Raw genomic sequence first — 27,727 nt, 5'->3', positions numbered from 1 at the left:
GCAGACGGTGGCCCTCCCTCTGGGGACCTGCTTGATCCGGAGGTACGCTTGGCCTGGCTTGGCATTTTCTCCCTCATCACCTGCTGAACAGGTGTACCACCTACAGTGACCACCTTCACTTGCTTCACAGGGCTCTGGATGGGAGTTGAGGTTGTGGGTGAGTTAGCCTTTTTCTGTGGACCCTTAGCTTGCACCAGGTTCACAGCAGGAATGGGAACTGACTGCTTTTTTTTGCGAGACGCTTTGGGGACAGGAGAGTCCTTGGCTGGGGATGTCTCTGAGGCATGCAAGTCTGAGGCCTGCTTCTTGGCTTTATGCCCCTGAGTGTCTCCTAAATGGCTTTTGCCTTTCTGCTCTGGGTGGCTTTGGTTTTTTGTGGGGATTGTGTTTGCGCTCTGCTCTTCTTGGCTGCTGCTGTTGGGTGCTTTGTATGCTGTATCGTGAGCCTGAGGTCTGCGGTGTGTGGTCACCATCATCAGGTGTAGTCACTGGCATGGGTGTGGCCAAAGGGACTGGACCTGGACTCTGAGACTGTGCCACCTGAATGGCTGCCAACAGTGCAGAGGACAAAGACTGGGCAGTCCGGTGTAGCCCAGCAAAATCTGAGTGCATGCCTTCCATGAAAGCAAGTACCTCTGCTAATTTTTTTTTGTGGTCTTGGAAGACATTGATGAGTGTTGTCTGTCCCACACACAGCTGGTACAAAAGGTCCACAGCCTCAACACAGATGGCAGCAGAGGAGACAGGGGCAGGGGCAGCAGTGCCTGAGGTGAAAGACACTCTCTTCCCTTCTTACTGGTGTGAACACGGGCACCACTAGTGGAAGTATTTAGGAGGGTGGGCACTGGATGCTGTATGGTGGAAGAGGATGCAGAGTTCCCACTCCCTGTGCCCGCCAACATAGATGCGTCACCGCTGGTGTCCGATGATGTACAGGTTGGTGTCTCTGGCTGTGATTCATCAAGCAGACTCCTGTCTCCCTCCGAGGCGCTGGTCACATCAGTGTCACTGTGCTCGTTTGTAGCAGTCGTGCTTTAAGCATCACCACTGGTGTCAGTCCCCTGTCCTTCTGTAGCCACAGTAGATGCCGTAATAAATTGAGATGTAGGGTAAGTTCGGTGGCATTAACACATCCATCCTATGCAAGCCAGGCACAAAACAAGATGATGATATCCCCATGTCGCACACCACCCTGTGCAGTAACACTCAAACTCAGATGATGCACACATCCGTTCCCTTCCATGGGATGTCCCTGACTACACAAATGCAGACGATGCCAGAAGGCCACAACTCAGAATGCAATGTCAAGGGGCATTACTCCAATGACATGACAAAGTACAGGTAGGGAACATGCATGACAGCTGCACCCAACACAGAGGCCACTTAAAAGCCATTGCACCACACTAGCAACATCACAGAGCCCAGCACTGGCCCAGGCCTGGAACACATGCAGCCACTCACAACCAAAGTCACCCTTCACAGAATACTCACCCCCAGCTTGCTGCTGATGGTCCCTCAAACGTGCATCCAGCTCAGGCTGTGTCACAGCTAAGATGCGGGCCATCAGTGGTGTCATGCTCCTGTGCGCGAAACTGCCAGTCTGATGGATCAGCCCAAGCTTCATCTCTGCCTCGTTTTCACTCAGCCGGCAGATGCCATCCCACCTCTTGTGACAGTGTGAGCGCAATCTGTTGGAGACACCCAGAGCCCGCACCTTGTGTGCAATGGCCCACCACACAGCCTTATGCTGGTGGACTTTGAGCTGCAGGCATGGGAGACAAGAGGGGGAGGAGTATGATACTAATTCAGCACAACTTCACAGACATGTCGAGCAGAGACAATACAGCTTATCACATAGTACATTTGCATGAGAGAATCAGGCGAAAATGCATGCAGGTATGAATGAGTGTGGACCCAGTACCTGCCCATCTCATAAAAATGCAGGATGCTAGCACAGAAAGCTAAGTGTAGGGTGCCCACAACTTCTATCCAGTTTGTGGGTGGGCAAGATATACATCACATTGTTAATTATGTTTTGAGGCAGACTCACTGTGTCCAACACTGCAGCCCCAATTGTCCTTGCTCTGTGAATGTCTCACTGTATCATGGGGGTTACATTTAGGGACATGATCTCACAATCCAACACCCTTCACACAAGGCCTGTTGTGTGCAATCTACAGGTCTGAGATGTCTCTTTGTTGGATAGTCTTGGAGACAAACCATATGTTTCACTCTGTACAACCAGTGATGTGTCCTTGTCAGATTGGGCAGTGACTGTGCAGGCCAGGTGGGCTCACATGCGGTCCAACGTGGGGCATCTGAAATTTCACATGAATTGACAAATTGAGAGCGTAAACAGTGCCTACACATGCGAGTCAGTACACATGCTGGTGGAAATGGATGGGACTCCCTCTGGCATTTGAATCCTGAGAACAGTGCTGAACTATACATGATGTGAATTTTGAGACTGACACACTTACATCCATACCCTCTGGATGTAAACCCTTGGTAAGGCCAAAGATGAGCCTGTGAAGAACTTCAGTGACCCACACATCCATTCACACAGGCAATTTCTGTCCTGACTCCTGCATAACCAACTTGCTGCGTCACTGTATGGCTGACAAAACAAGACCTGTCCCTCCACTCTTGATGTGCAGGCAGGGAAACGTGTGAAATAGGCTACACACTCCTTTCTCCTGGAGACTGCATTCTAGGCAGTGCATGGCACAACCCCACACTCTCAGGCACATACTGCAGCAGATCAACTTCATGTGTGCCCCCCCTGCACTCTCACTTCCACTCTGAAAGACTTACCATGACATTTGGAGCACCGTATAGCCTTGCATACTGTGTGAGCACCTCGTCCACCAGGACCTCCAGCTCCTCAGTGGTGAAGGGACTGGCCTGAATCTTCTCAGTCCTCGCTATCACTGTGTTTCAGAGACAGGAGCAGCAGCAGTTGGTGGTGAGGGGTGGCAGGCAGCAGGCCCTCGAGACAGCAGCAGCAGCGGTTGGTGGTGAGGGGTGGCAGGCAGCAGGCCCTGGAGACAGCAACAGTTGGTGGTGAGAGGTGGCAGGCAGCAGGCCCTGGAGACAGCAGCAGTTGGTGGTGAAGGGTGGCAGGCAGCAGGCGCAGTAGAGCTGTGGAAATGTGAGGCTCTCTCCCAAACATATATAGCCCCCTGGGTTAGTTTCAGTGGTTCTAAGCTGCTGCAATTGATGTTCCAGGTCTGCCTTTTTCATATCAATGACCGGCTGAGCCCGCCTACCGTGATTCTCAAAATTGCATTAGTCCACCATGATTGTGGTTTCCATTGGCTGTGAGTGCATGGGCCATGGGGGTCACACACCGCAGGGGCCAGGCGATAGCTACCGCGGTCATGCATCTTTTAATTGCATACAATTACCGGCCTCGCGATGGCGAACCACGCCTACCACGATTGCAAAAATTGCATTTGTCTACCGTGAGTGCGGTTCCCAAATGCTGTGAGGGCATGGGCCATGGCGGTGACACACCACAGGGGCCAGGCGGTCGCTACCGCAATATGTGTGCCATACATTGCTATGATTGACCGTGATTGGGGTAGTGGAGCATGCAAACCACCATTTGACCATGAGTAAATGCCTATCTCTACCGCAATTGTGTTTTGAGCATTGGCGACGACACACCACAGGGGCCAGGCGGTCGCTACCGCAATATGTGTGCCATACATTGCTATCATTGACCGTGATTGGGGTGGTGGAGCATGCCAACCGCCATTTAACCATGGGTAAATGCCTATCACTACCGCAATTGTGTTTTGGGCATTGGCGGTGACACACCACAGGGGCCAGGCGATCGCTAACGCGATATGTGTGCCATACATTGCTATGGTTGACCGTGATTGGGGTGGCGGAGCATGCCAACCACCATTTGACCATGGGTAAATGCCTATCACTACCGCAATTGTGTGTTGGGCATTGGTGGTGACACACCGCAGGGGCCAGGCGGTCGCTACGGCGATATGTGTGCTATACATTGCTATGAATGACCGTGATTTGGCTGGCTGAGCACTTTGACAGCACCTATGGACACATCATGCTGTGTGAATGACAAATGGGCAGTTCTCAGTAGTGCCCAGTGGCCACATGATTAATGGCACATGCTTTTGCACACAATGCCTATTGTTACATTCACCCCACTGCTGACTACACATGCCATGTTTGTGTTTATGATTTTGAACATTGGCATGTACTCCCTCACATGTCACTTGTGATATTGCTGGGAATGCCCTCAGAACAGTGTTGTGATGGACCTTCCAATGGGTACACAGGTCAATGTGTGAAAGGACTGAGCAACTCACAGTGATGAATGTCTTACTGAACAATGAACAATGTGCTGATTTGACTGTCTACTTTTCTAGGCTCATATACAAACTTGTTGTTTTCGCACCAACTGTGCTCATTGTGTTGTTGATGTGTGCCCTGTTTTACTTACGGCTGAAGGTGTGGCAGGTACTGCAGCTAGATATGAGGCAGAAGTGTTGCAGTTTCACACATATATTGTATGAAATACTCTCAGGGCTGCTCATGCAAGATGTGGCCATATCCCTTTTTGGCATTCTCATAGTCAGATATTGCTTTGGAGGTACTTGCTGTGTGAAAAATGGAAAAGTGTACGAGTAGTGTAGCTGAAGGTGTCCCTACATGCATGTAAGGTATGCTGTAAGCTCAACTTTGATGACAGTCATTGTTGGAGTTGTGTCAGTCAAAATGCAAGATGTTGTACACATCTCATTGTATATTGCATTGACATGTGTCCCCTTTCATCTCACCTAGGAGGAGACCAAATGTGCATGGTCCCTTCACAGTGCTGGCAGACATGGAGGATGAGGAGGTAATACAGAAATTACCTCTAAATAGAGACACCCTACAAGACCTATGCGCTATGTTGGAGCCCCACCTGCAGCCTTGCAGCACATATACGGGTGCTTTCATCCCAACGACAGTGATGGCGGCCCTGCAATTTTTTGCTACTGGATCATTCCAGCACACGGTGTACAGCACAGGTGGGATGTTGCAACCTATGTTAAGCGTGGTGCTACGGGATGTCCTGTCCGCTATGATGATCTACAAGGACAGATATATCCATTTCCCCAGGAGGCATGAATTGGCGGGTATTAAGGGTGATTTTTATGCCCTTGAGTACATCCCCAATGTTGTCAGTGCCATTGATTGTACACATGTTGGGCTGGTTTCCCCACATGTACGTGAGCACATCTACAGGAATCAGAAACATTTGCACTCCATAAAGGTGCAAGTGGTGTGCCAGGCGGATATGATCAACTTGCACATGTGTGTCAAATTTCCAGGCTCGGCCCATGACTCATACATCATGTGTAACAGCATTGTACCACAGCTGATGGCTTATCTGCTTCCTGAGCATGCATGGATTGTGGGTGAGTATGTAGAGTCAATTAGTGTGCTCTGTGTGTGACATTGTGTCCTCTGCCACTGTTGTGTTACAGGGTAGGTCTGTGTATATCGCACCTAGGTGACTCTGCATATCCCACCGTCTGCATATCCCACCGTCCTTTGGTTGCTGAGCCCACTGCGGAATCCCAGGACCCCGGCTGAAATCCGCTACAATGATGCCCATGGGAGGACCCGTCATGTAGTGGAGCGTATATTTGGTCTCCTCAAGTCACGCTTTTGCTGCCTGGACAAGACCGGAGGTGCCCTGATGTACTCACCCAAAAAGGTGTTTCAGATTGTAGTTGCATGCTGCATGCTCCACAACCTGGTCTTGCGCAAGGAGATCCCCCAGCTCCTGGACGCTGATGAGCAGCCGAGGCCCCTGCCTGCAAACCAACCCATGTCCAGTGACGAGGATAGCGGAGAGGAGGAAGGTGTTGACCTGCGTCAACAGCTCATTAACCGCTACTTCACTTGAAGGTGAGTGACAATGTGCAAGGCACTCATTGTCTGCTGATGTCACTGTTGTTGTCAAGGTGTATGTTAGCTTTGTGACTACAGCCGGTTGCTGCCTCAGTGGTGGCTGCCGATGTTTCTGGGACAGGGTAGTTTGGCACATTTACAGGATGTTGGTGTTGGCACTGTTGCTCCTTGTAATGTGTGCAGATTGTAGTACCTTGATGACAAGTGTGTGATGGCTGTGATGCCAACACATGACTAGTAAATATTGTTCTGTTGTGTTTTCCTAGGTCCCTTCAGCCTCTCTTTGCCTACATACATTCTGTACTCCAGGTACATTGTAATCATGATGAAGATTGCACTTCCTGGAATAAACACAGAACAGACACAACAACATGGTGTGTAAGGGGGGTTTATTTACAATGGGGACATGTGAGGGGGTGAATATTTGCAATAAGGTGATTAGTGAAGCAGTGAGTTGTCAGTTATGGAACATGAGACAAGCGAGTAATCAACACATTGATGTGGTGACCCAGTCCAACAGATAGATGCCATTCACAAGGCAGTGTGGGTAAGGACAGTCCAAAAAGTCAATGCAGTATTGAAGAGTGTTGCCATCATGACTGGCGTTTGGCAGGTGCTTTGCCACATGATACTCCCAGGGATTTCTTAGGACGGGCCCTTGGTCATTTTGCGGGGGGCCCTGCTGCGGGGCCAGTGGGGTCTGAGGACTCACCCCTCTCCGTGTCCTCAGGGGAGGATGATAAACTGTCATCATGCGATCCACCAGAGGGAGGTAGAGGTGTGGATTGTGGCGCAGGCCTGTCCCTCAGTACCGCCACTAGCTGGCCCAAAAGGTCCACAATCACAATTTGGCCCATGCAGGTGTCCATGGACCTCATCAGTAGGAGGAGCTCACGTGAATATTCCTCAGCCTGGCCCCTTCATCCCTGGGCGTGTTCATAGGCCCCAAGGACACTGTTGATATTGTGCAGGGCTTTGGTCCCAGTGTCCGGTTGTCTTTAACTGAACCTTGCCCTCCCACCTGCCCTGCTGCCATGGACCAGTTGCCTCACCACTGTTGGCATCCGCATCCTCTCCCTGCCCTCCTCAGTTGGTGGTGTGGGGTTGTCATCCTTTGGGGCAGGGAGAGTATTGCAGGCAGCACTGGTGGTGGTGGTGGAGGACGCACAGGCCATTACAGCAGAGGTCTGCGGAGAAGTTGGTGTGGCTGCAGATATGGTGGGGGGACAATGGGGCCCTGGGACCAGTTGCACCCTGGCACACCATATAGGCCGGGGGGTACTGGCTCTGTAGGTTGCTGTTGTCATCTGCAGTCAGTTCTTGGTCACCTGTGGGACAGAGGGGAAATGGTCATTGAAGTGCACCCTTCAAGCTTGGTGTTAGATGTATCTTATTCACAGGTTATACACTACACAGTTTACTAGTTGTCACATTGTTTGTCTGCACACTACTGTGCTCCCTGACATGATATGGCGGTACAAGCATTACTTGTCCATGGTGTGACATGTCAATATCTACCATGCGCCACATGCATATTTTGTGATTTCAGGGACATGTTGTCATCTAACGACTAGCGCCACAACTATTTCATGTGAAGCATCGGTGTTGATCATTCGGCTTGGCAGATGTTACATCTGAGCATGAACTAGCCATTGTTATCTCATGCATACCTTTGTCATGTCATGTGCAAATCTCAATTTGTACTACAGACCATGCTTGCTTTGTTTTCATATGGTCTTTGATGCTCTGGCCCCCATCAATCAATCAATCAGTGACACTTATAGAGCGCGCTACATACCCATAGGGTCTCAAGGCGCTGGGGGGGGCGGGGGGGGGGGTGCTGCTACTGCTCGAACAGCCAGGTCTTCAGCTTCTTCCTGAAGGAGAGGTGGTCTTGGGTCAGGCGCAGGTCGGTCGGGAGGGAGTTCCAGGTCTTGGCGGCCAGGTAGGAGAAGGACCTTCCTCCTGTAGTCGCTCTTCGGATGCGGGGGACGGCGGCGAGGGCGTGGTTGGCTGATCGGAGGTGGCGTTTGGGAGCGTAGAAGTTGACTCGGCTGTTGAGGTAGCTCGGGCCTTGGTCGTGTAGGGCTTTGTGTGCGTGGGTGAGGAGGCGGAAGGTGATTCTTTTGTTGACGGGGAGCCAGTGAAGGTCTCTCAGATGTCCGGAGATGTGGCTGGTTCGTGGGATGTCGAGGATGAGTCTGGCTGAGGCGTTCTGGATCCGCTGGAGTCTCTTCTGGAGCTTGGCGGTGGTGCCGGCGTAGAGGGCGTTGCCGTAGTCCAGTCGGCTGGTGACGAGGGCCTGGGTGACGGTCTTCCTGGTCTCGGTGGGGATCCACCAGAAGATCTTCCGTAGCATGCGTAGGATGTTGAAGCACGCTGAGGAGACGTTGTTGACTTGCCTGGTCATGGAGAGGGAGGAGTCCAGGATGAAGCCCAGGTTGCGTGCATGGTCTGTCGGTTTGGGTGCGGTGCCCAGGGCGGGGGGCCACCAGGAGTCGTCCCAGGCGGAGGGCACTTACACATGGCATTCAGTGCTGTGCATCTGTGTGTGCAGACTTTCTTCAACATGTGAATTGGTAAGTCACATTTTGGTTGCTCTGACTGTTACATTCGCTTAGCTGTCTGCACACTGTAAGTGGCAATATGATCTGTATGTATGTTTGTGGGATGAGGGGGCTGGTGTTGTCATATGGCACCATGCTTTATGAGAGGAATGGCTGGGTCCATATACTGTTTACTTACCGGTTTTATTTTCGCATTTTGGCGGAATTTGTGACACATCTCTCTGTGTAAGTGGTGGAGGGCTCCATCCTGCTCAGGGGTGAGACAAGAGAGCATAAGATGGTCACCTACCTGTTAGTTTGAAATGTACAATGCAATGGCAGACACATGCATCTGGGTGGGAGGACGTGCTCCATCTTGATGATTTGTGGAACAAGGGGGCATGGTGTGAGTAGTAGTGCAGGCCTCACACCGACCAACAGAACAACCTTGGAAAATGGCTACCTACCTGTTAGGTGAGGATGAAGCATACAATGGCTACCACATGCTTCGGGGGAGAGTGTTCCATCCTGCTCAAGGGTGGGATGAGGGCATGGTGGGAGTTGTGTTGCAGGCTTCACACCCCCAAACAGCCTTCACTGGGAAGATGGCTACCTACCTGTTAGTTTGTTTGTAGTGATACAATGGCTGACACATGCTTCTGGGTCTGATGGAGTGCTCCATCCTGCTCAGGTGTGGGACAGGGTGGCCTGGTGGGAGTTGTGGTGCAGGCCTCCCACCCCTAAAACGGCCCTCCCTGGGAAGATACCTACCTGTTAGTTTGAAGTGTACCATGCAATGGCTGACACATGCATCTGGGTGGGAGGGAGTGCTCCATATTGTTCAGTTGGGGAACAAGAGGGCATGGTGGGAGTAGTAGTGCAGGCCTCACCCCCACAAACAGAACAACCTTGAAAAATGGCTACCTAGCTGTTAGGTGAGGGTGAAGCATACAATTACTGACACATGCTTCTGAGTGGGGGTAGTGCTACGTCCTGCTCAAGGGTGGGATGGGGGCATGTTGGGACTTGTTGTGCAGGCTTCCCACCACCACACAGCCCTTCCAGGGCAGATGGCTACCTATCTGTTAGGTAAGTGGGAACAATACAATGGCTGACACATGCTTCTGGGGGGAGTGCTAAATCCTACTCAGGGGTGGGACATGGGGGCCTGGTGGGAGTTGTAGTGCTGGTTGCCTAGACACATTAAACCCTGTAAATGTTGGCGACCTTTGGGGTGATTGATGGAGTGAATGTGTTACATCTTTGGGACATGTTTTGGATATTGTGGTGCATATGAATGTACTTGGGCCTCGAAGATGTAGCTTTGTAGTTGTGCTGGACAGTACATAGCAGTGCAATGGTATACATTTGTTGTGACTTACCAGCCTGCACTTCCCCAGCTATTCCTGTGAGACTCTCTGGATGCAGTATGGCAAGCTCCTACTCCTCCCATGCAGTGAATGTTTTGGGTGCAAAGGGAGGGCCGCCACCAGTCCTCTGAGCCAGCTCATGGTTCTTGTTCCTCTTCTTTTTGACAACACTCTTCAGGTCATGCCACTGCTTCATGATTTCCTGTCTGTTGTGCGGGGAGGTCCCTACTGCATTTACCTTGTCAACTATCTTTACCCACATTTGATTTCTGGTGGCTAATGGTGTCTGTTGGACCAGGTTACCAAACACTTGTGGTTCTTCTCTGATTATCTCATCTTCCATGATGTCAATTCACTCTCTGTGAATTTGGGCATTTTCTGTGTTGCCATGGTGTGTGATGTGCAAAGGGGTTAGAGGTGCAGGTATGTAAGTGGTGGGGGTGATATGTATGGTGTGTGATATGCAGAGGGGTTAGAGGTGCAGGTGTGGAAGTGGTGGTGGTGATGTGTGTGGTGTGTGTAGTGATGGTGTGTTGATTTGCCTCTCCTTTCAGCTGTGGTGTTTGGCCCTTCACTTCTGGAGTATTGCAAAGGATTGTGGTCAGGGAAGGGGCTGGTTTTACACTCAGCTATGAGGGTGTTTCAAAATGGGGTATTGTTGTCAGGTGTGTTGTGTGGGTTGTGCTGGGATTTGTATTTTTGTAGTTGCCATGGGGGCGTGTCGTTGGGGTGTGTTGGGTGTTTTGGGAGCAGGGCTAGTTTGCTGTGTGAACTTGGAGGCCCTGTTGTGAGGTTTTTTTGTCGACCGCCATATTTGTTACGGAGCGTCCCCAGCGGTGGCTATGCTACATGTCTTCTGCCAGCTCTCCCATTCATCACTGTTTGTCACCGCGGCGGTCGGAAACAGCGGAACGTACTGCTGTCACATTGGGGGAATGCTAATTGCATGGGCGGTTACTCGGCGGGCCTGAAGCGGTTTTGTGTGTTTCTGCCCCAAATCCAACCGCCACAGATGGTTTTTCACCAGCTCCGCCTGCTACAGGTGTTTTTTCCACCGGTTTTGCCGCGGTTCCGGCGGACAGTTGATTTCCGCTACCATGGCGGTCGGGGTGGTTTTCCGACCGCCATCTTAATAGACCCCTTACTTCTGTATCTGAATGTGTGACTGTTATGCAATTACCTTTAGACTCTGACCTTTTCCATATAGTATTCACTTGTAACACACCAGAATTGTTTAGAAGAAGCTATAGCTTATGATATGCCAATAGAGTATTTCCCTACTATTAGAAGAATTGAACCTTCTACATTTTTTAGAAGACCTTTAACATTTCATAGTATTAGTTCTAGGAGTACCAACGTAAGGAATGTGTGTAGAGTGACTGAAGTTGACAGTGATTCTTTGAGAGAGTATAACATTAAAGGATACATTCAAGTTCAAGTTCAAGAATTTATATAGCGCACTACTCACCCAGAGGGTCTCAAGGCGCTTGGGGAGGGGGTTCATTATTTATTGAATAGCCAGGTTTTGAGTTCTTTTCTGAAGGAGATGTGGTTCTGTGTAAAGCCGAGGTGAGTGGGGAGTGAGTTCCAGGTCTTGGCCGCCAAGTAGGAGAAGGATCTGCCTCCCATGGTGGATCTTTGGATACGCGGAACTGCGGCGAGTCCTTGATTGGAGGAGCTTAGTTGGCGGTTGGGTGTGTAGAAGGATAGTCGAGTGTTGAGGCATTCGGGCCCTAGTTTGTAGAGGGCCTTGTGTGCGTGGGTGAGGAGACGGAATGTTATTCTCTTGTTGACGGGAAGCCAGTGGAGGTCTTTCAGGTGGCCGGTAATGTGATCTTGGCGAGGGATGTCCAAAATGAGTCTCGCTGATGCGTTTTGGATGCGCTGGAGTTTTTTCTGTAATTTGGCTGTAATTCCAGCGTAGAGGGTGTTTCCGTAGTCTAGTCGACTCGTAACCAGTGCGTGGGTGACAGTCTTTCTTGTCTCGGCGGGGATCCAATGGAAGATTTTTTTGAGCATACGAAGTACGTTGAAGCAGGAGGATGAGACGGCGTTGACTTGTTTGGACATCGAGAGGGAGGAGTCTAGGATGAAGCCAAGGTTACGTGCGTGGTCTGTGGGTATGGGTGCTGAGCCCAGATCCGAAGGCCACCATGAGTCGTCCCAGGCAGAGGGGGATGATCCTAGGATGAGCACTTCCGTTTTGTCTGAGTTAAGTTTTAGGCGGCTGTTTTTCATCCATACGGCTACTTCTTTCATGCCTTTGTGAAGATTGGTTTTGGCGGTGTTGGGGTCTTTGGTGAGGGAAAGGATCAGCTGGGTGTCGTCAGCATAGGAGATGATGTTAAGGTTGTGTTGAAGCGCGATGCAAGCGAGTGGACTCATGTAAACGTTGAAGAGGGTGGGACTGAGTGATGATCCTTGTGGTACACCGCAGATGACTTCGGTAGCCTCTGATTTGAATGGGGGAAGTCGGACTCTCTGAGTTCTCCCAGCTAGGAACGAGATGATCCAGTCCAAGGCTTTTCCTTTTATGCCGATGTTGCTGAGGCGTTGTATGAGGGTGCTGTGACAGACAGTGTCGAAGGCGGCGGAGAGGTCGAGTAGAATGAGGGCCACTGTTTCTCCGTTGTCCAGTAGTGTTCGGATGTCGTCTGTTGCTGCGATGAGGGCGGTTTCGGTGCTGTGTTTGGCTCGAAAGCCGGACTGTGAGGGATCGAGGGAGTTGTTGGATTCGAGGAAGGCGGCGAGTTGGCTATTGATGGCTTTCTCAATGACTTTGGCCGGGAATGGGAGGAGGGATATGGGGCGGTAGTTTTTAAGTTCAGAGGGGTCTGCTGTGGGTTTCTTCAGGAGGGCGCTGACTTCGGCATGTTTCCAGCTTTCTGGGAAGGTAGCGGAGTTGAAGGAGCAGTTGATGACATCACGGAGATTGGGTGCGATGATGGAATCTGCTTTGTTGAAGATGTGGTGGGGACATGGGTCGGTTGGCGAGCCAGAGTTGATGGAATTCATTAGGCGGATGGTGTCTTCAGTGGTGATTGGGTTCCAAGCGCTGAGGTTGTTAGAGGGCGGTTTAGGTTCTGAGGGGGGTGGGGAGGATTGTTCGTTGGAACTGTTTTCGAAGCTGTTATGTATGTCGGCAATTTTGTTGTAGAAGAAGGAGGATAACGAATCACAGAGGTCTTGGGAGGGAGTGATGTCGTTTGAGGCTGCGGTAGGGTTGGTGAATTCTTTGACGATGTTGAATAGTTCCTTGCTGTTATGGGCGTTGTTGTCGAGTCGATTCTTGAATGCTGATTTCTTGGTGGATCGAATCAGTTGGTGGTGTTTGTGGGTGGCTGCCTTGAAGGTGGTCATGTTGTCGGTGGTTGGGTTTTTTCTCCAAGTTTTCTCGAGAGTACGGCATATCTTCTTGGATTTCTTAAGGTCATCGTTGAACCAGGGGGTCTTTTTGCTGTCTTGTTTGGTGTGATGGTTTTTCAAGGGTGCTAATTCGTCAGCGCTGTGAGTGATCTATTGTTTGAATTTGATGGCCGCTTGGTTTGGGTCCGATGAGAGGGCGGGTGAGTTTTGGTTGAGCGATGTGAGGAGTTGGTCGTGGTGATTTTGTTCCATTTTCTTTGGGGAATAGGTTGTGGGTCGAGGTGGTTTTGTAGCTGAAGTGAACACAACTGTGGTCCGTCCATGTGAGAGCTGTGCTGTGATCAAAGGAGATGTGTTTGCTGGAGGTGAAGATTGGGTCGAGCGTATGTCCGGCATAGTGGGTGTGGGTGTCAACAAGTTGTTTGAGGCCGAGATTGGCCAGGTTGTCAAGAAGGGTGTTGGTGTTGCTATCGTTTTTCTTTTCCAGGTGGAAGTTGAGGTCTCCTAGTAGAATGTAGTTCTCGGAGGCGAGGGCATGTGGACTGATGAATTCAGTGATGTCTTCGCTGAATTGTTTACGGGTTCCTGGAGGCCTGTAGATGAGGGTGCCTCTGAGTGTGGTCCTAGGGTTGGTGTGGATCTGGAAGTGGAGGTGTTCAGCGGTTGTAAGGATATCGTCGGAGCTGGACGTGATTTTGATGGTGTCCTTGCGGACGATGGCGATGCCACCTCCTGTTTGGACGGTGCGGTCTTTTCGGATGATCTTGTAGTTGTCCGGGATGGCTATGGCGATGTCGGGTGTTGATGATGCGTTCATCCATGTTTCAGTAAGGAAGGCGATGTCCGGTGATGTAGTGTCCAGTAGGTCCCAGAGTTCAGAGGTGTGTCTGTGGACCGAGCGGGTGTTTAGCAGGATGCACTTCAGGTGGTTAGAGTCGGAACTGTTTTTGGGGTTGGTGGATGTGGTATGGGTCTTGATGCTGGTAAAATTGCAGGAGTGGCAGGTGAAGGGACCGTGGGTACGTCCTGGGGCAGCTTCATAGCATTGCGGTGTGCGTCCGGGGTTAAGGGCTAGAAGGGTGGTGGCGTCATACGTTATGCGGGTGGAGTGGGGTTTGCGTGGACCAGGGGGTTTGGCGCTGGGCACAGTCCAGGCGCGGATGGGCGTAGACGGGCTTACCTCTGGCGCACCTTCGGCGCGCATGGGGCGCGTCCGCTGCGCGTGAACGCTTCGCGCAAATGCATCTGTCATAAATGGATGGTGGAAGGGGAGGGGCGAGGGGGGGTCAGCTGGGAGGTGGGAGCGTGGTGGGGGGACGGGCTGGGATACACAACAACAAAATGGCCGCAAGCCAAAAGGTAAACAGGACGCACTGAGTAACTAGCCACAAAGCGCTATGGCAAACAATGCTGGCAGCAGAGCGCTATAACAATTACTGCAATTATTGATATGACAAATTACTTCAGGCACCAAAACGCTGCTTGGCAACAAAGCGCTATGTTGATGTAGTGTCAAATTAATTCAGGCACCAAAACGCTGCTTGGAAACAAAGCGCTATGTCTAATTAATGCAAGGCACGCTCAGCAAATCGCTACGATACCAGTCGGTAGGGCGGGAGGGGAGCGACCGTCTCCGATGGAGTTAGGAATGGTCACATTGAGAAGTTAAGAAGAAATCTGATTTGATTCCAAGAAAGAGGCTCTGATTAAAAATTCACAAATACATCCTAGTCTTAAAATTTGGAGAAAAAAATAGTGAGTTTGTATCTGATGCGATTGAAACATCATTAGTATGAGGAGTCAGCTATGGTTTAGAAATAGAGTGTGTACCTTCAATTACATTATAAATAGTTTCAATATGTTAGGTAGTGTTAATCTTATATTTAGGAGCCTTATTCCCATTTGCTAAAAACAGCTTGTTTTACCATTCCGCAAGGATGGAAAGATTTATATTTTTTAGCTTTAGAATTTCATTAAAGCTATAATAATGTGAATAGTTTGAATGATGTGCATCATGGAAGAGTGAAAACAGAAATTATAGGTTAACAAGTATTACATGTATTTGGTGTTTTGATTCCTTCTATAGGTGAATGAATGAAGCGAAGATTAGTAAACGGTCCACTTGAATGAAACGAAGATTAAACAATTGTCAACTTTAGTAGACTGTTTAGCAGAATCATAGCAGGAGCTTTAACTAAGGTTAATAAAGAAATGTTTGTGATTAGGTTGCTGATGATTCATAACAAAATGGCTAAAGAGGGAGGTGTTTTGTCATGCTGTGAATACTAAGGGGGCCATTTGGATGGCGGGCAGACTTCCGTCCGCCCGCCACACTAGCGGTGCTGGGACCGATCGCCTTTGGTGCAGCGGTCCCGCCCGACGATTAGGATGCCACCGCCACCGTGGCATCCTCCATTCCCAGCATTGTGGCGGGCGGTGCTCACAGCACCGCCCGCCACAATGCTGGGAATGCACTAGGTGCATTGTCATTCACTGCATGTATTGTCATGCACAAGGTGACAGGCACCGCGAGGTGCCTGCCACCATGTCCATGGCAATGCAGGGGGGTACCATAGGTACCCCCATGTGTGCACGCCCCATCCCCCAGATTCCCTGGGGGCCCGCAACGGGCCCCCGTAAGAGAACTCTGCATGCCTTTTGCGGGCGGGGAAGGATGACCCCCTAAGTATTTTGTGCATCGTGCAGACAGAGAATTAACAAATATTTAGATAATCTAACTTTGTATATGAAGTTCACCCAAGAGAAAAACCCTGGGATCTGAGAAAAAATAGGTGCATCAATTTGTGTGATAGGCAAAGACATTCTAAAAAAGATTTTTTTTTTCAATAGTAAAAAGAGTTAAAGTGATAAATATTGTTTTTGTAATATTCAATGTTTTTGAATTTGTGCTTAATAGTGGTTTTAGATGTACTCTCAGGAACGAACAAGAAGAAAAAGAAGACAATGAGACGATTAAAGAAGGAAGAAATTGATGAACAGGAGGCTGAAATCTAGAAAAACCTGAGAGCATTAAAGAAGCAAGATCTGATAAACTCAAGACAGATCACTGAGATAATCTAGAGTGACGATGTGATAAAAAGTATCAGTGGAGGGAATTGAAGAAGTAAACTATTTTATTACGAAATAGAGTCCAATGTAGCCCTGGTTTCATCAGCAATACAAGGCTGAATTAACAAGAGTGCTTGCCACATTGCAGTAAATTGCCCGTCTATTTGTGGTGCACTAGCTCCACACATTTATATGTTTTATTTGATTTCATAAAATGGTCGAAATTCAGCTGCAAACCGTGGTCTTTGTCCTTGAGTGTAAATGTAACTTATCTCTAGATTCCGCTGGAAGGAATGTATTTGTGTTGGAGAATTGCAATACTATGAGCTAACCCTCTGTCTTGTAAATGTGCAGAAACAGTTCTTTGTTTTCTAATGGTTTTTCATTCATAAATATTGTTTTGTAATTATTAAAGTGTTTGGTGCTGTGTAACTAAGCATTTTAGTGCTACCCATTTAATTCTATTCATGCTATGAAGCAGTGTGCTTTCTTTGTGCAGAACATTATAAAATACGTGCTTTTTGTTAAAGTGCCTCTGCTTAGAGAGGGCTCATAGTCCTTACTGTATTTAGGCTTATTTACTATTAATAATTTGATTAATTGCCAGATTTGCTGTACTTGTTTAATTTCTTGAAGGCACGGTTTGCATTATTATAATTTTGGTTAAATGCTAATTCACTTGATTAATTAACTTATACTTTTTGTAAAAATACTATTATTTGAGTACACCTACAAATATTGAGAAATAGAAAAGCCTTGTTGTGCAGGTTTTCCTAATGCTCTTGACTGAGCCTTAAAGTTTCGGATTCCCCTTTTTCTGCCCATCGAACCTCCTTAAATAATTGCGGGTGGCGTGTCGCCGCTACGGTGTACCCTGTGAGAAGAATAGTGTGAGGTCATCACACTGAGGTAGGCAGAACGTTTTCTCGAGCTGGCAGCAGGTGTCACCAAAGCTGAAGAAACTGAAGAACCCAGGATATGCAGCTGGTATGATGCCATTCTGTCCTTGCAAAGTAATTGTGTGCTGTACGTAATATGCTGGGAAAGAAAAATGCTGCAAAAGTAGGTATTGCCTACACTGTGTTGTACCAGGCGAGGCTGAGGAGCTCTCACCTAGGTAGGCAGAGCGTTTTCTTGAGCCCGAAGCAGGTATCATAATAGCTCAAGAAACTGAAAACTCCAGAAGGTAACACGCAATGGTTCGGGGGTGCCACAGTTCCGGCCTCACCGAGTAATTCTCATAATATTTAGGCCTGGGCAGTAAACTTCGCTCCATTCGCGGAGTTTGCAGAGTTTTCTGCACTCCACACTCCGTGGAGCTCGCGGAGTGCAGAAAACTCCACTTCACGATGTGCAGCAGCCTTTTTTTCCCGCTCGCGAACAGTAAGTTTGCGAGCACGAGCTGTCACTCGGGTCGAATTTCTACCTAAGCGGCAGGAATACCAGCACAAACTGCAGTTCGCACTGCACTCTGCCACTCGCGGAACTTTGCAGAGTATTTTTGTAACTTTGCAGAGTTCCGATAAGCAAAACTCAGCGAACTACACCCAGGCCTAATAATACAATGGTCAGACTCCATTCGTACTATGAAAAAACACGCTGTTATGATATATGACTTTGATGTTTGCCTCTACCATATGAGTCAAAACAACGCGTTCTGGAATGTTTACATGTCTTTGTATGCCTGAGATATGCAGCGGTGTCTAGGAAACAGAAAATGGGTACTCACAAACTGACACTGCGCTTGCAATGGAGATAAGGTTTTGGGCTTTGTCCTCAGCATGATTCTAATGTTAATGCATTGTCAACTGGCATTAGTCTTTCTGCACATAGATGAATATTGTGCTAAGCCTATTGTTATCGTACCTAGCAGGAGCGATGGTTCTGATGTCTTGCAACTTATGCCCAACTGTGCTCTCTATTGGGAACGTATCAACATACTGCTCCAAGAGAGCATATAGGGGAAAGGAAAAACAAGGGATATGTAAAATGCTGCAGAAATGGATACTTCTCCTGTCATCTGTCTCTGCCTCTACCCCTGACCTCACATAGGTTTATTCTCAAGTGTTTGCTTCCTATACTATTACAGCCTCAATTCACCTGTTTCTTATCAAGTTCTACGTTGGACCAGTATTCAGCCTTCATTGCATTTTTGCAGGTTAAGCATGAAAGTGCTCTCTGTCTATTTCTGTGACTTTCTCGAGCCTTGGTGCCTTCACCAAAACTGTTTTTGAACCTTTGAGTAGCTCTATTTGATTATGGCAAGTGCCTTCTCTTGGTTTTACTCTTACATGTGCACGCACCAAGCAGCTTTACTTATCTCAAGTCTTTCCTTTTGTCTTTATCTTTTCAGGTTTCACCTGGTATAATGCCGATTCGGAGTCAGAAGATATATGTTGTTCATCCTCTGGAGCGAGCATTGGCACCAATGTCCCGGGGACCGGCATGGGCTGTGCCCCCGGTTGTGGGGTTAGAACAAGAGCTGAAAGCAACCCTGATATGGCCTCCAAGGGTCCAGTGGTGCCAAGGCAGAACTCGCCAGCAGTATCCCAGATGGAGGTCCTCTTATCTCTGTGGGCCCGAGGCGCACCAGGGGGAGTCTGCAAGGATCCTAAGAGTTGGAGCATGGCTTCACAGAACTCTTCAATCTATTTGGGAGTAGCAGACCCCAGGAACCCGGGTCATGCTGGAAAAGTTGCGGGATAGGCTCACATGTCAATCGACTTCGGGAGTAAAATTGAGATCTGCGGTGTCACTGTCAGGCTTTCTCATGAGAATGTGAGTGACAGTAAGGGGGCGAGTCTCGCTTTGATTTCTTGTATTTTTCTTAGACTTACCCGAAGACTTTGATCTGGATGAAGACTGACCTTTAGAACAACTCTGGAGACTTCAGGATCGAGAACAGGACCACGACCGACCTTTTGACTGGGACCAGTCTTGTCAAGGAGCCTTTCTGTGTTTGGTGATGTAAAGTTTCAGGTTCATCAATGCGCAATCCTTGCAGGCCCGGACTCGACCACAGGCACATCGGATGAGGATCTGTCGCAGACTTTGTTTGCAACAATCCTTATGGGGCTTAAAACCTTTCATTTTGGAAGGTGATATTTCCTCTGCACACTGTTTTTGAAGGTTTTTCTAGGTTAAATGGTCTCAAAGAGGTGAAAGGTGAATCCGGATCCACTTCTGGAGGCACAGGAAGAAAGGAACTGACAGCTGCAGGAGTGGCGCCTATTAAGACTCCGCACTTCATTTCCAGTAGATTAATTGCTCCAGGCAGGTTTTTGTGCAGACAACTGGCTTTGACAATGAAAGGGGCAATAAAGCCCTATAACAGGATTAGGATTACAGAGAAAATAGGGAGTGGCATGTAAATGTGGCTGCGTATTTTGGAATATTGTAATGGTGTAACATTTAAGCTTTAGGATAACCTAGTTGACTGGGCAGTGGAGATTGTTTCTGACACCTCTGGATAGAGAGATTTCAGATTGTACTGAGAGGGCAGTGGCATGCAGAGGCATGGTGAGAGTTTAAGTGATAGAGGTGGCACCACATAGCTTTTGTGGAATATTTTAATTTTGCTGTAATTCTTTATTGTCAATTCTTTGAGAGCAACAGCATCGGCCACACAAATACAATGGCTGGAGGAAATAACGTAACGAGAACTTGTATGGTATGGGCCTCTTGGGAACTGAAATAAGTATCTAAAGGGTGAGAGCGTGGGGGAGGGGCCTAGTGGGGAGGGGGTGCCCGTGTCATAGGAGACATGCTGATTTCAGCGTTTCAAGTGCTGTCCGTGCTCTGGTCAGGCGTGTGTAAGGGGGGAGGGAGATATTGAAATATTGACGGTAGCATAGGGAGCTCAGAGGACTTTGAGTTCTTATTTTATGCTGGTGCCAGGTCTGTCCCCAATTGTAAGGGGGTGTTATGCGGGGTGTGCAAGCCGATAGGGGCTATGGCAGGTGATGGAGGGGAACGCCTCTTCTAAGTGTCGGCGTGTAGCACAGGGGATGCGTCCTGCTCTTAAGTTGTGTAGTCAGTACCTGGGGGGGGGGGCAGGGGCATGAAGGGAGGATGTTGTATGTCGTCTTCTTCTGGGGGTTCCCACCCCGGTACCCAGATGGCGCTTTGTTAATGGTTGCTCGTGGGGCCGTGGTGGGTAGAGGAGGGAGGGTTGTGGTTGCGTGGGGTACAGACTCAGGGGAGAATAGGGGTAGGGAAGGGTAGAGGGATAGAGGGGGTGGGAAGGTAGCTAGATAAGGGGGACATATGCGTGGTGGGGTGAAAGAGACTGTAGTGACATCCATACATCAGAGTGTGCAGGGTGGTTGGAGATAAAGGGTGGTTGGTGTAGGGCAGTTTTTACATGCCTGGGCTGTACGGGGTATATGCAGGAGAAAGAAGGGGGAGGGGGATTTGCACTGCGTATATCTGCAGAGTAGTTGGTGGTGGGTGAGTGCCTTTAGTGCGTGGGACAGCCACACTCGCTGCCATTTACAAGCCATCGATTGGCATTGTTGACACTATCTGGGTCGGGTTCTCTGTTGTGGGGCTCTCCTCGTTGCCGCTCCCTGTGCATAGGAAGGGTGCCCATACCTGAAGGAATAGTTCAGATTGGTCCTGGAGGCTGTAAATGACTCGCTTGTGGGAGGCCGTGTGGATCATGGCCACTAGCCAGGCCTCCTGTGACGGTGGGGTCGGCGACCTCAATTGACGTAGGATACATATTTTGGCTGTAGCCAGTGCTGTATGGAAGAGACGGCATTGTGGCTTTGATAACTCTGGGTAGTGCGGTCGGTCGGCAGAAGAAAAGCAACGGGGTAAGTGCAGGGGCATGGTGATGCTCAGGGTTTGGCCCACGGGGGCCCAGAAGGGTGGCAGCGATGGACATTCGCATATAATATGGGTCGTGTCACAACCCGTGTTCGCACATCTCCAGAAATGTGCATGCAGGAGTAGGCCTGCCTTGTGTGGTTTCGTTGGTGACCAGTGCCAATCATGTAGGGTCTTAAATATACAGAATTTCAATCTTGCCTCCCGGGTGCCTCTGTCGAGGTCTTCTAGAAGCTCTGCCCACTCATGCTCCTCATAGGAGACCGATAGGCGGGCTTGCCATCTGGTGTGAAGGGATTGTGATGGGGGCTGTGAGAAGAGGTGGGAGGTGAGTACCCCAAACAGGCCGGACATCACTCCTTTGTGTGTCCCCCACATGTGTAATTACGATGCCACTGGCGAAGCAGGTAGCGACCAAGGGGGTGGTCCTAGGCGTTTCCACAGACAGTGTCGGAGTTGCATGAGTTTCCAGGACTGCAGCGCGGGAAGGCCAAATTCCTCTCTGAGTTGCGCAAATGTCTTAGGCCCCCGTCGTGTAGAAGCAGGACCAGGGTGTGGATGCCTGCTGCCCTCCACAGGGGCCATGATAGTGTCTGTCCATCGATGCGTATGTTTGTATTCCCCCATAGGGGGGCTTTACCATGGAGTCGTGGGTTCGAACCCAACAACCGATGTGCCCGTTGCCAAGCCTTGTGCATATATAGGGCAGAGAGGCCTACATCTGTAAACAGTAGGTGCCTTTTTAAGTGCACCCACAGTGGCACGTCATGGATTCCTGGCAGCATATATGACTTCTGGGACAGCTGCAGTGCAAGGGCAAAGTGTTCTACTGACGGGAGACTTAGTAATCCGCAGGAGCGGCAAGCCTTTAGTTTCAGCACGACCAAGTGGGGCCTCCAAGAACCCCACCTACAGGATTTAATCCTGGAATCGATTAGGCACAGCGTGGCCAGAGCTTCCTGAAAGGGAATCATGCCAAGGAAATATATGAAGCGCAGGAGTATGACCATGCGTATGGCTTGTACTCTACCACACATGGAAAGCCCCAGCGCCTTCCATTTTTCGAAGTCTTGTTGCATCTGAGAGAGCAGAGGGTTTAGATTGTCTGCGACCATCCCCTCCAATCCTTTGTTCACTAAGACACCCAGGTATTTGAGGACCGAGGGTTGCCAGTGGAAGGGGAATCCATGTATGGCTGCCTTTGTGGTGCCGTCTGAGATGGGTAGTGCTTCGCTTTTATCCCAGTTTATTTTGTAACCTGAGAAGGATGAGAGGGTATTTATAATTTGAAGCAGAGACAGTAGAGAGCGGGGTAGGTCCGTGAGAGTGAGCAGGATGTAGTCTGCGTACAGGGAGAGTTTGGAATCTCCTGTCGGGAGGCGTATGCCTGTGACTTTGGCCGATTCGCATATGGTAGCTGCTAGGGGTTCCATAGCCAAGAGAAAGAGGAGTGGGGAAAGGGGACATCCTTGATGCATCCCCTGTGGATAAGGAACGGGTCTGACACAAAGCCCCCACAGTTTCCCTGTGCTGTAGGGTTTTCGTATAGCAGGCGCACTTTGGCAATGAACTGATCTCCCAGTCTGACTCGTTCCATCACTTTAAAAAGATAGTCTCACTCGATACGATCAAACACTTTCTCCACGTTGAGTGACAGTGCCAATGGGTCAGTTTAAAGACTTTTGGCGGACCATAACATGTGGGCCAAAGTAGGCAGGTGGTTTCGTGAGGAGCGGACGGGTAGGAATCCTACTTGTGTGTGGTGGACCAGGGAGGGAAGAACTTTATGTAGGCGGGAGGCCAGGACAATGGCCAGGATTTTGATATTGCAGTTCAGCAGCGGGATAGGCGGTAGTTGCTGCACAGCATGGGATCCTTCCCAAGCTTGGGTAGGATGGCAACCACTGCTTTATTAAAAAGGGGACCTAGAGAGGACATGCGCTCGGCCTCTTGGAATGCAGCATGTAGAGTGTCTCCAGCCCAGCGATAATACTCCACTGGGAAGCAGTCATCACCAAGGGCCTTGTGGTTGGTTAGGTTCGCTATTGCATGTGCATTCTCCTCCTCACTGATCTCTCTCCTTCAAGGGGTTCCCTGCCATTGTCTGAGAGGCGGGGGAGAGGCATTTCTGTAAGGAAGGTAGCTAGTCTATACTTTTCAGCCTGCGTCCCTGGGGTGTAAAGAGTCTGGTAGAACAGAGCGGATTAATTCACAGCATCTTGGGGGCGGGTAAGTGTTGCCCCTCTGGCTGTCTGTATAGCCAGTATGGCCATGGCAGTTTCCCTTTGGCATAGCTGCGCCACCAGTAGTCTTCCTACCTTTTCCCCCTGCTCCTAGTGTCTCCCTTTCATACGTTGTAGGGCGTATTGTGCCTTCGAGATGAAGAGGCTGTTCAGCACCATACAGGCCTGCTCTAAGACTCTGCAGTGCTGTAGGGTTGGTTTAGCTGTGTATAAGCGGGTATAGAACACAATGTCCTTTTTAGCTCCTTCTTCCGGGCAACTGTTTGCCTGTTGGCTTCCGCTGGGTTCCCCGTAAGCTGGTCCCAGATGGTAGCTTTTGTTGCAGCCCAGAGGGACCTGCCCGAGTCCACAGACCCCTGGTTGGTGGAAAGAAACCCCTGGAGGTGCGCTTGCATTTGAGATTTGCCCTTAGGTGTCCGGTGGCACTGTATATATTCATGCGCTGGGGTTTACGGCCCGGTCTGGCCAATCTGCTTCAAGCAATAGGAGGAGCAGAGAGTGATCAGTGAAGGCTGTCTCTAGAATGTAGGATTCTTGGACAAGTTTCAACGTCCTCTTGGAGACCCGGAAATCGTCCAAGCGGGAGAGCGTACCATGGGTCAGGGAGGTAAAGGTATATTCTGCGTTGGGTGAGTGACAAAGGCATCAATGATCCACCAGTCCATTGTCCGCCAGTATGTCATCCATCAGAGCCCTGTCAGCAACGTTGCCTCTGTCGAGGGGGCCCAGTCTCAGCTGTGGTGGACTGGCCTGGGAAGGGTCACTTGCGGGGTGGTGACCGTTGTGGACATATTGCGTGGCTTTTTGAGCTCTTCCCATCCTTTTTCATGGACATTCATCTGTGGTCCCAGGACGCTATTTCATGACAGGGCAGAGGTGCAGTGGAAATCTGCAGGGCAGAGTTCTGGTGTTCCGGTTATGGGCTAACTGCAGCTGCTCTCGGTGGGCTGTACATGCATGGGTGGCTGGCCTCTATGTGGCCACGCCTGTTGTCAAGGTGTATGTGCTAGCTGGGGTCCATGTAGGTCATCTGTAGGGCTCCCCCGCCATTTCAGTGCACTTTCCGTCGGGCCCTTGTGTGTGTGCCTATGTGTTCTGTTATTCTCCTGCAGGGAGCTACAGTGGGGGTCCGCCTGTTCCTGTCTCTGTGGGCCGTGTGCTGGGGCTCAGATCTTGGCATTGAGGTGCAGCGGGCCCTCGGGAACTCTCTCCTTTGAGGGGGGAGGTCGCGCTCCAGACCTCCCCACTGCATGCATGCTGCCATCTTAGTCCCCCTTGGCGCTCGTAACGTGCCACGGTCCTCCCAATCCTCAGGGGGGTCGTTGTGTTGACGTACCTTCCTTCAGGCCTCCAGACCCACTGAGGTCATGGCATAGGCCTGCATTGGTTACCCATATCTCTTGCTTTGGCACTCTCTGCCTTGAATGCTCCTTCCAGCCGGGGTGTTTGGGAGGTAAACGGAAGGCCCAGGCCATATGCCCTTAATTGCTCCTGCTTGTGGTGGAAGGGTACTCAAGGCTCCCCCCTCCTCGCTCGTGCTCTTGCTTGGGCACTCCCCACCTTGGGTGCTTGCTGTGTCACTGCCCTACTGGTGTCAGAGGGGCAGGGGTGTCAGGCGGTGAACTAGAGGCCCAGGAAACAAGGCATCTGGCTGAGGGTGTAGGCACATCTCTAGGCCCAGGTCTCATTGGTGCTCCTTGGACGTTCATACTTGTGGGGAAGGGGGTCATGCTCAGGACTTCTCTCACCTCGCCTGCTTTGGCACCCTCCGCCTTGGTTGCTCCCATTTCTTCTTGCCTGTGTGGAGTGGCCATGCTCACAACTCTCCCCTCCACAGTTGTGGTCCGGTGATGGCGTCCTGTAGTGCGCTTGCCACATCACAGCCCTGCTGGTGCCAAAAGGAGCTGTGGTGTTTGGGGTTGTACACGAGGCCCAAGATGCGTGGGGTGTCTGGTTGCACGAGGGCTGAGGTTTTAAATGTGTCTCCAGGCCTGGCGCTCTTGATCGTATTGCAAGCTGCGCTCCCTCCTATGTGCCTCCTCGGTGGAGTCAGGTCCCGGGCTGCCGCAGTCCCTGGGTCTCGGGATCATGGGGGGGGGGACGCTGCTATGTCCTTGGATGCATCGACCAGGTGGGCCTGTTGTTCCTGACAAAGCTGGGGTAGTGGGTGCTCGGCGGGAAGTGGGGTTGTCAAGCTGTGCGAGGGCTGAGGCTGTAGGCGTGCCTCTAGGCCCGGCACACTGATCCGTACTTTAGTCCGCGTCCTATCTCATCGTCAGGACCCAGGCTGTCGACATTCAGGGTTCTCAGCACTCTGTGGGACATTTATGCTGTGTTCCCAGCCGCACTGGGAAGGCCACTGCCCCCGTCCGGAGCCTGTCTCGCAGCGGAGCTCCCGATTCAGGCAGCCATCTTAGGTTGTGGCCAGACCACGTTCCCTTTGTGGAATACTTTTGAGTGGTACTAGCCATGAGGTTGTGGGTCGAAGAGCTAGAAGACAGGAGAGTTTATTGACATAGCTTCAGTTGACACAGAGATTAGGTTTCAAGCACTTCACAACACGGCAAAATGTGATGCATTTGCATACACATTCACACAGAGAGCTCATGATTAAGAGCTTGCAGGAATGATACTGCATGGCTGTGTACCAGAAGTTCATGGTTTAACAGAAAAATCATGATTTGTAGATAAACATACATAAAAATAAGTTCCTCTATTGTGACTATCCAATAGTGAAACTGGGTTCAAGATGGAAAGTTCACAGCATATGAGACTTGGGAGAAGTCAATTTATGTCCTGGGAGGTTGCAATGGGTGGTCTGTGGATTGATATCACAGGAGTGCATCTGACCATTATAGAAGGAAATTGTGCAAAGGCTTTGCAGACTATAATGGTAAGGACAAAACTCTGAAGCTGTTCAGCACATATATCACTACCTGTTTTCAGACTGTTCCTAGAGTAGTTCCCCTCTGTTAGCTTTTGCCCAGGACAGTATTGCCAATAGTGCCCTAGCAACGCAAAAAGAGGACTCCAATGCATGTGGCACCCCTGGGCCCTTTTGATAAGTTGGGATTATAGAACAATCACAAACACTTGTGAAGCCTATTATCAGGGGTGTAACAGCAGCTCCTGAAACCACTGCACTGCCGGCCCCCTTGTAGTGTAGCTCCTATTTTCCCAATAGGCTCTGCGCATTGGAATAGTACCTACAGCAGTAAAGGCCTAGGCCAGACGTTAACTAGGTCTACTACTGTCGATACTAGACTTAATTTTTGGGTTTGCCAGCTAAGCTCAGAGTTCGCTAGAAACTTTCTCGAATGTTCAAGGAAGGATGAACTCCCCTGATTAGACAAGAAGGGATTTAGTTTCTGACAACCATAGAACATGACAACTTTGCTCTCCCCTAATCAAGAGTCAATCTCGAGAGTCGTGTGAGCACAAGGCAATTATTTTACTCAGTCAGTACGTGCATTCTTAGTCTCATCAGAATGTAGAGAAAAGGAAGAGACGGGCGTGTTCAATAAAAGATGTTATTTATTGATCAGTCTCTTTTCTCGTACAAGAGAAATGGATCGATATTATTGCAATACTTATAGTTAAGTAAAGTGCATACATTAGAAGCAATAGTATAAAATAATACTGTAAAAACATTGATATGGTTTCTGAGCCATATGATGTTTAAAATGATTAAAATATATTTACATACACATATACATTTTGACTAAACGTACTCAACTGGTGTTTCTAAATACGCCTACCCCGTGTACCTGACCTAAGTCTAATGCGTGGGCGGGAATAGAAAGTTACAGTTTAAGTTAAGTTTGTTTTTGCCAAGTGAATAACTAAAGAATTCTCTAGGAGGGGTTATTCAGTTCTGTACCTGGAATTTAGGATGAATGAGGAATGGTATCTCTTTCTCTGCTCTCGATATTCCAGGCTGCCTGCGAGGGCTGCCCAGAAGCGCCGGTGCTGGGTCTCTCGGCTTGAGATAGCAGCGCGTCTCTCAGCGCGTCAGGAAGGCGGGGCTGCTGCCTGCGGGGTCTGCTTCTGCTCTCGGCTTCGGCAAGTATGGCTGCTCCGTCTTGTCACCACGCGTGTGTTTGCATAGGGCAAGGTCGGCAATATTTATACCTTAAAGGTGCCGGGATTGACGTAAGGATGGACATAGGTACGTCAATAAAGATGTCATACGACTTGCTCGTTAGCACATTCTTTACTAAAGTTCTCTGTGAAATCAAAACAATGGCCGCACGGATTATCCAGGTTGTCATAGGTTTGATTTGTTATGAGAACGTCGTATGCCTTATCAGGGGCTGGAGGAATGTCGCTTGTCTAATTAGATCTCAAGCGTTATGACCTAATCAGA

General features: G+C 49.7%; 1 protein-coding gene across 1 annotated transcript in view; it reads right to left on the bottom strand.

The window, feature by feature from the left end:
- Positions 1 to 7,232: 7,232 nt before the first annotated feature.
- LOC144781834 (solute carrier family 22 member 6-B-like) overlaps positions 7,233 to 27,727 on the bottom strand; it is a 639,843-nt gene continuing 619,348 nt past the window's right edge. Inside the window, exon 10 of the mRNA XM_078660864.1 lies at positions 7,233 to 7,265. Coding sequence (XP_078516990.1) covers positions 7,262 to 7,265 — 4 coding nt within the window. The 3' untranslated portion in view covers positions 7,233 to 7,261. The remainder of the gene's footprint in view (positions 7,266 to 27,727) is intronic.

Source organism: Lissotriton helveticus, chromosome 9 (assembly GCF_964261635.1).
Source record: "Lissotriton helveticus chromosome 9, aLisHel1.1, whole genome shotgun sequence".
Taxonomy (NCBI): Eukaryota; Metazoa; Chordata; class Amphibia; order Caudata; family Salamandridae; genus Lissotriton; species Lissotriton helveticus.
The sequence above is the reverse complement of the archived record's forward strand: the minus strand, read 5'-3'. Positions and strand labels throughout refer to the sequence as shown.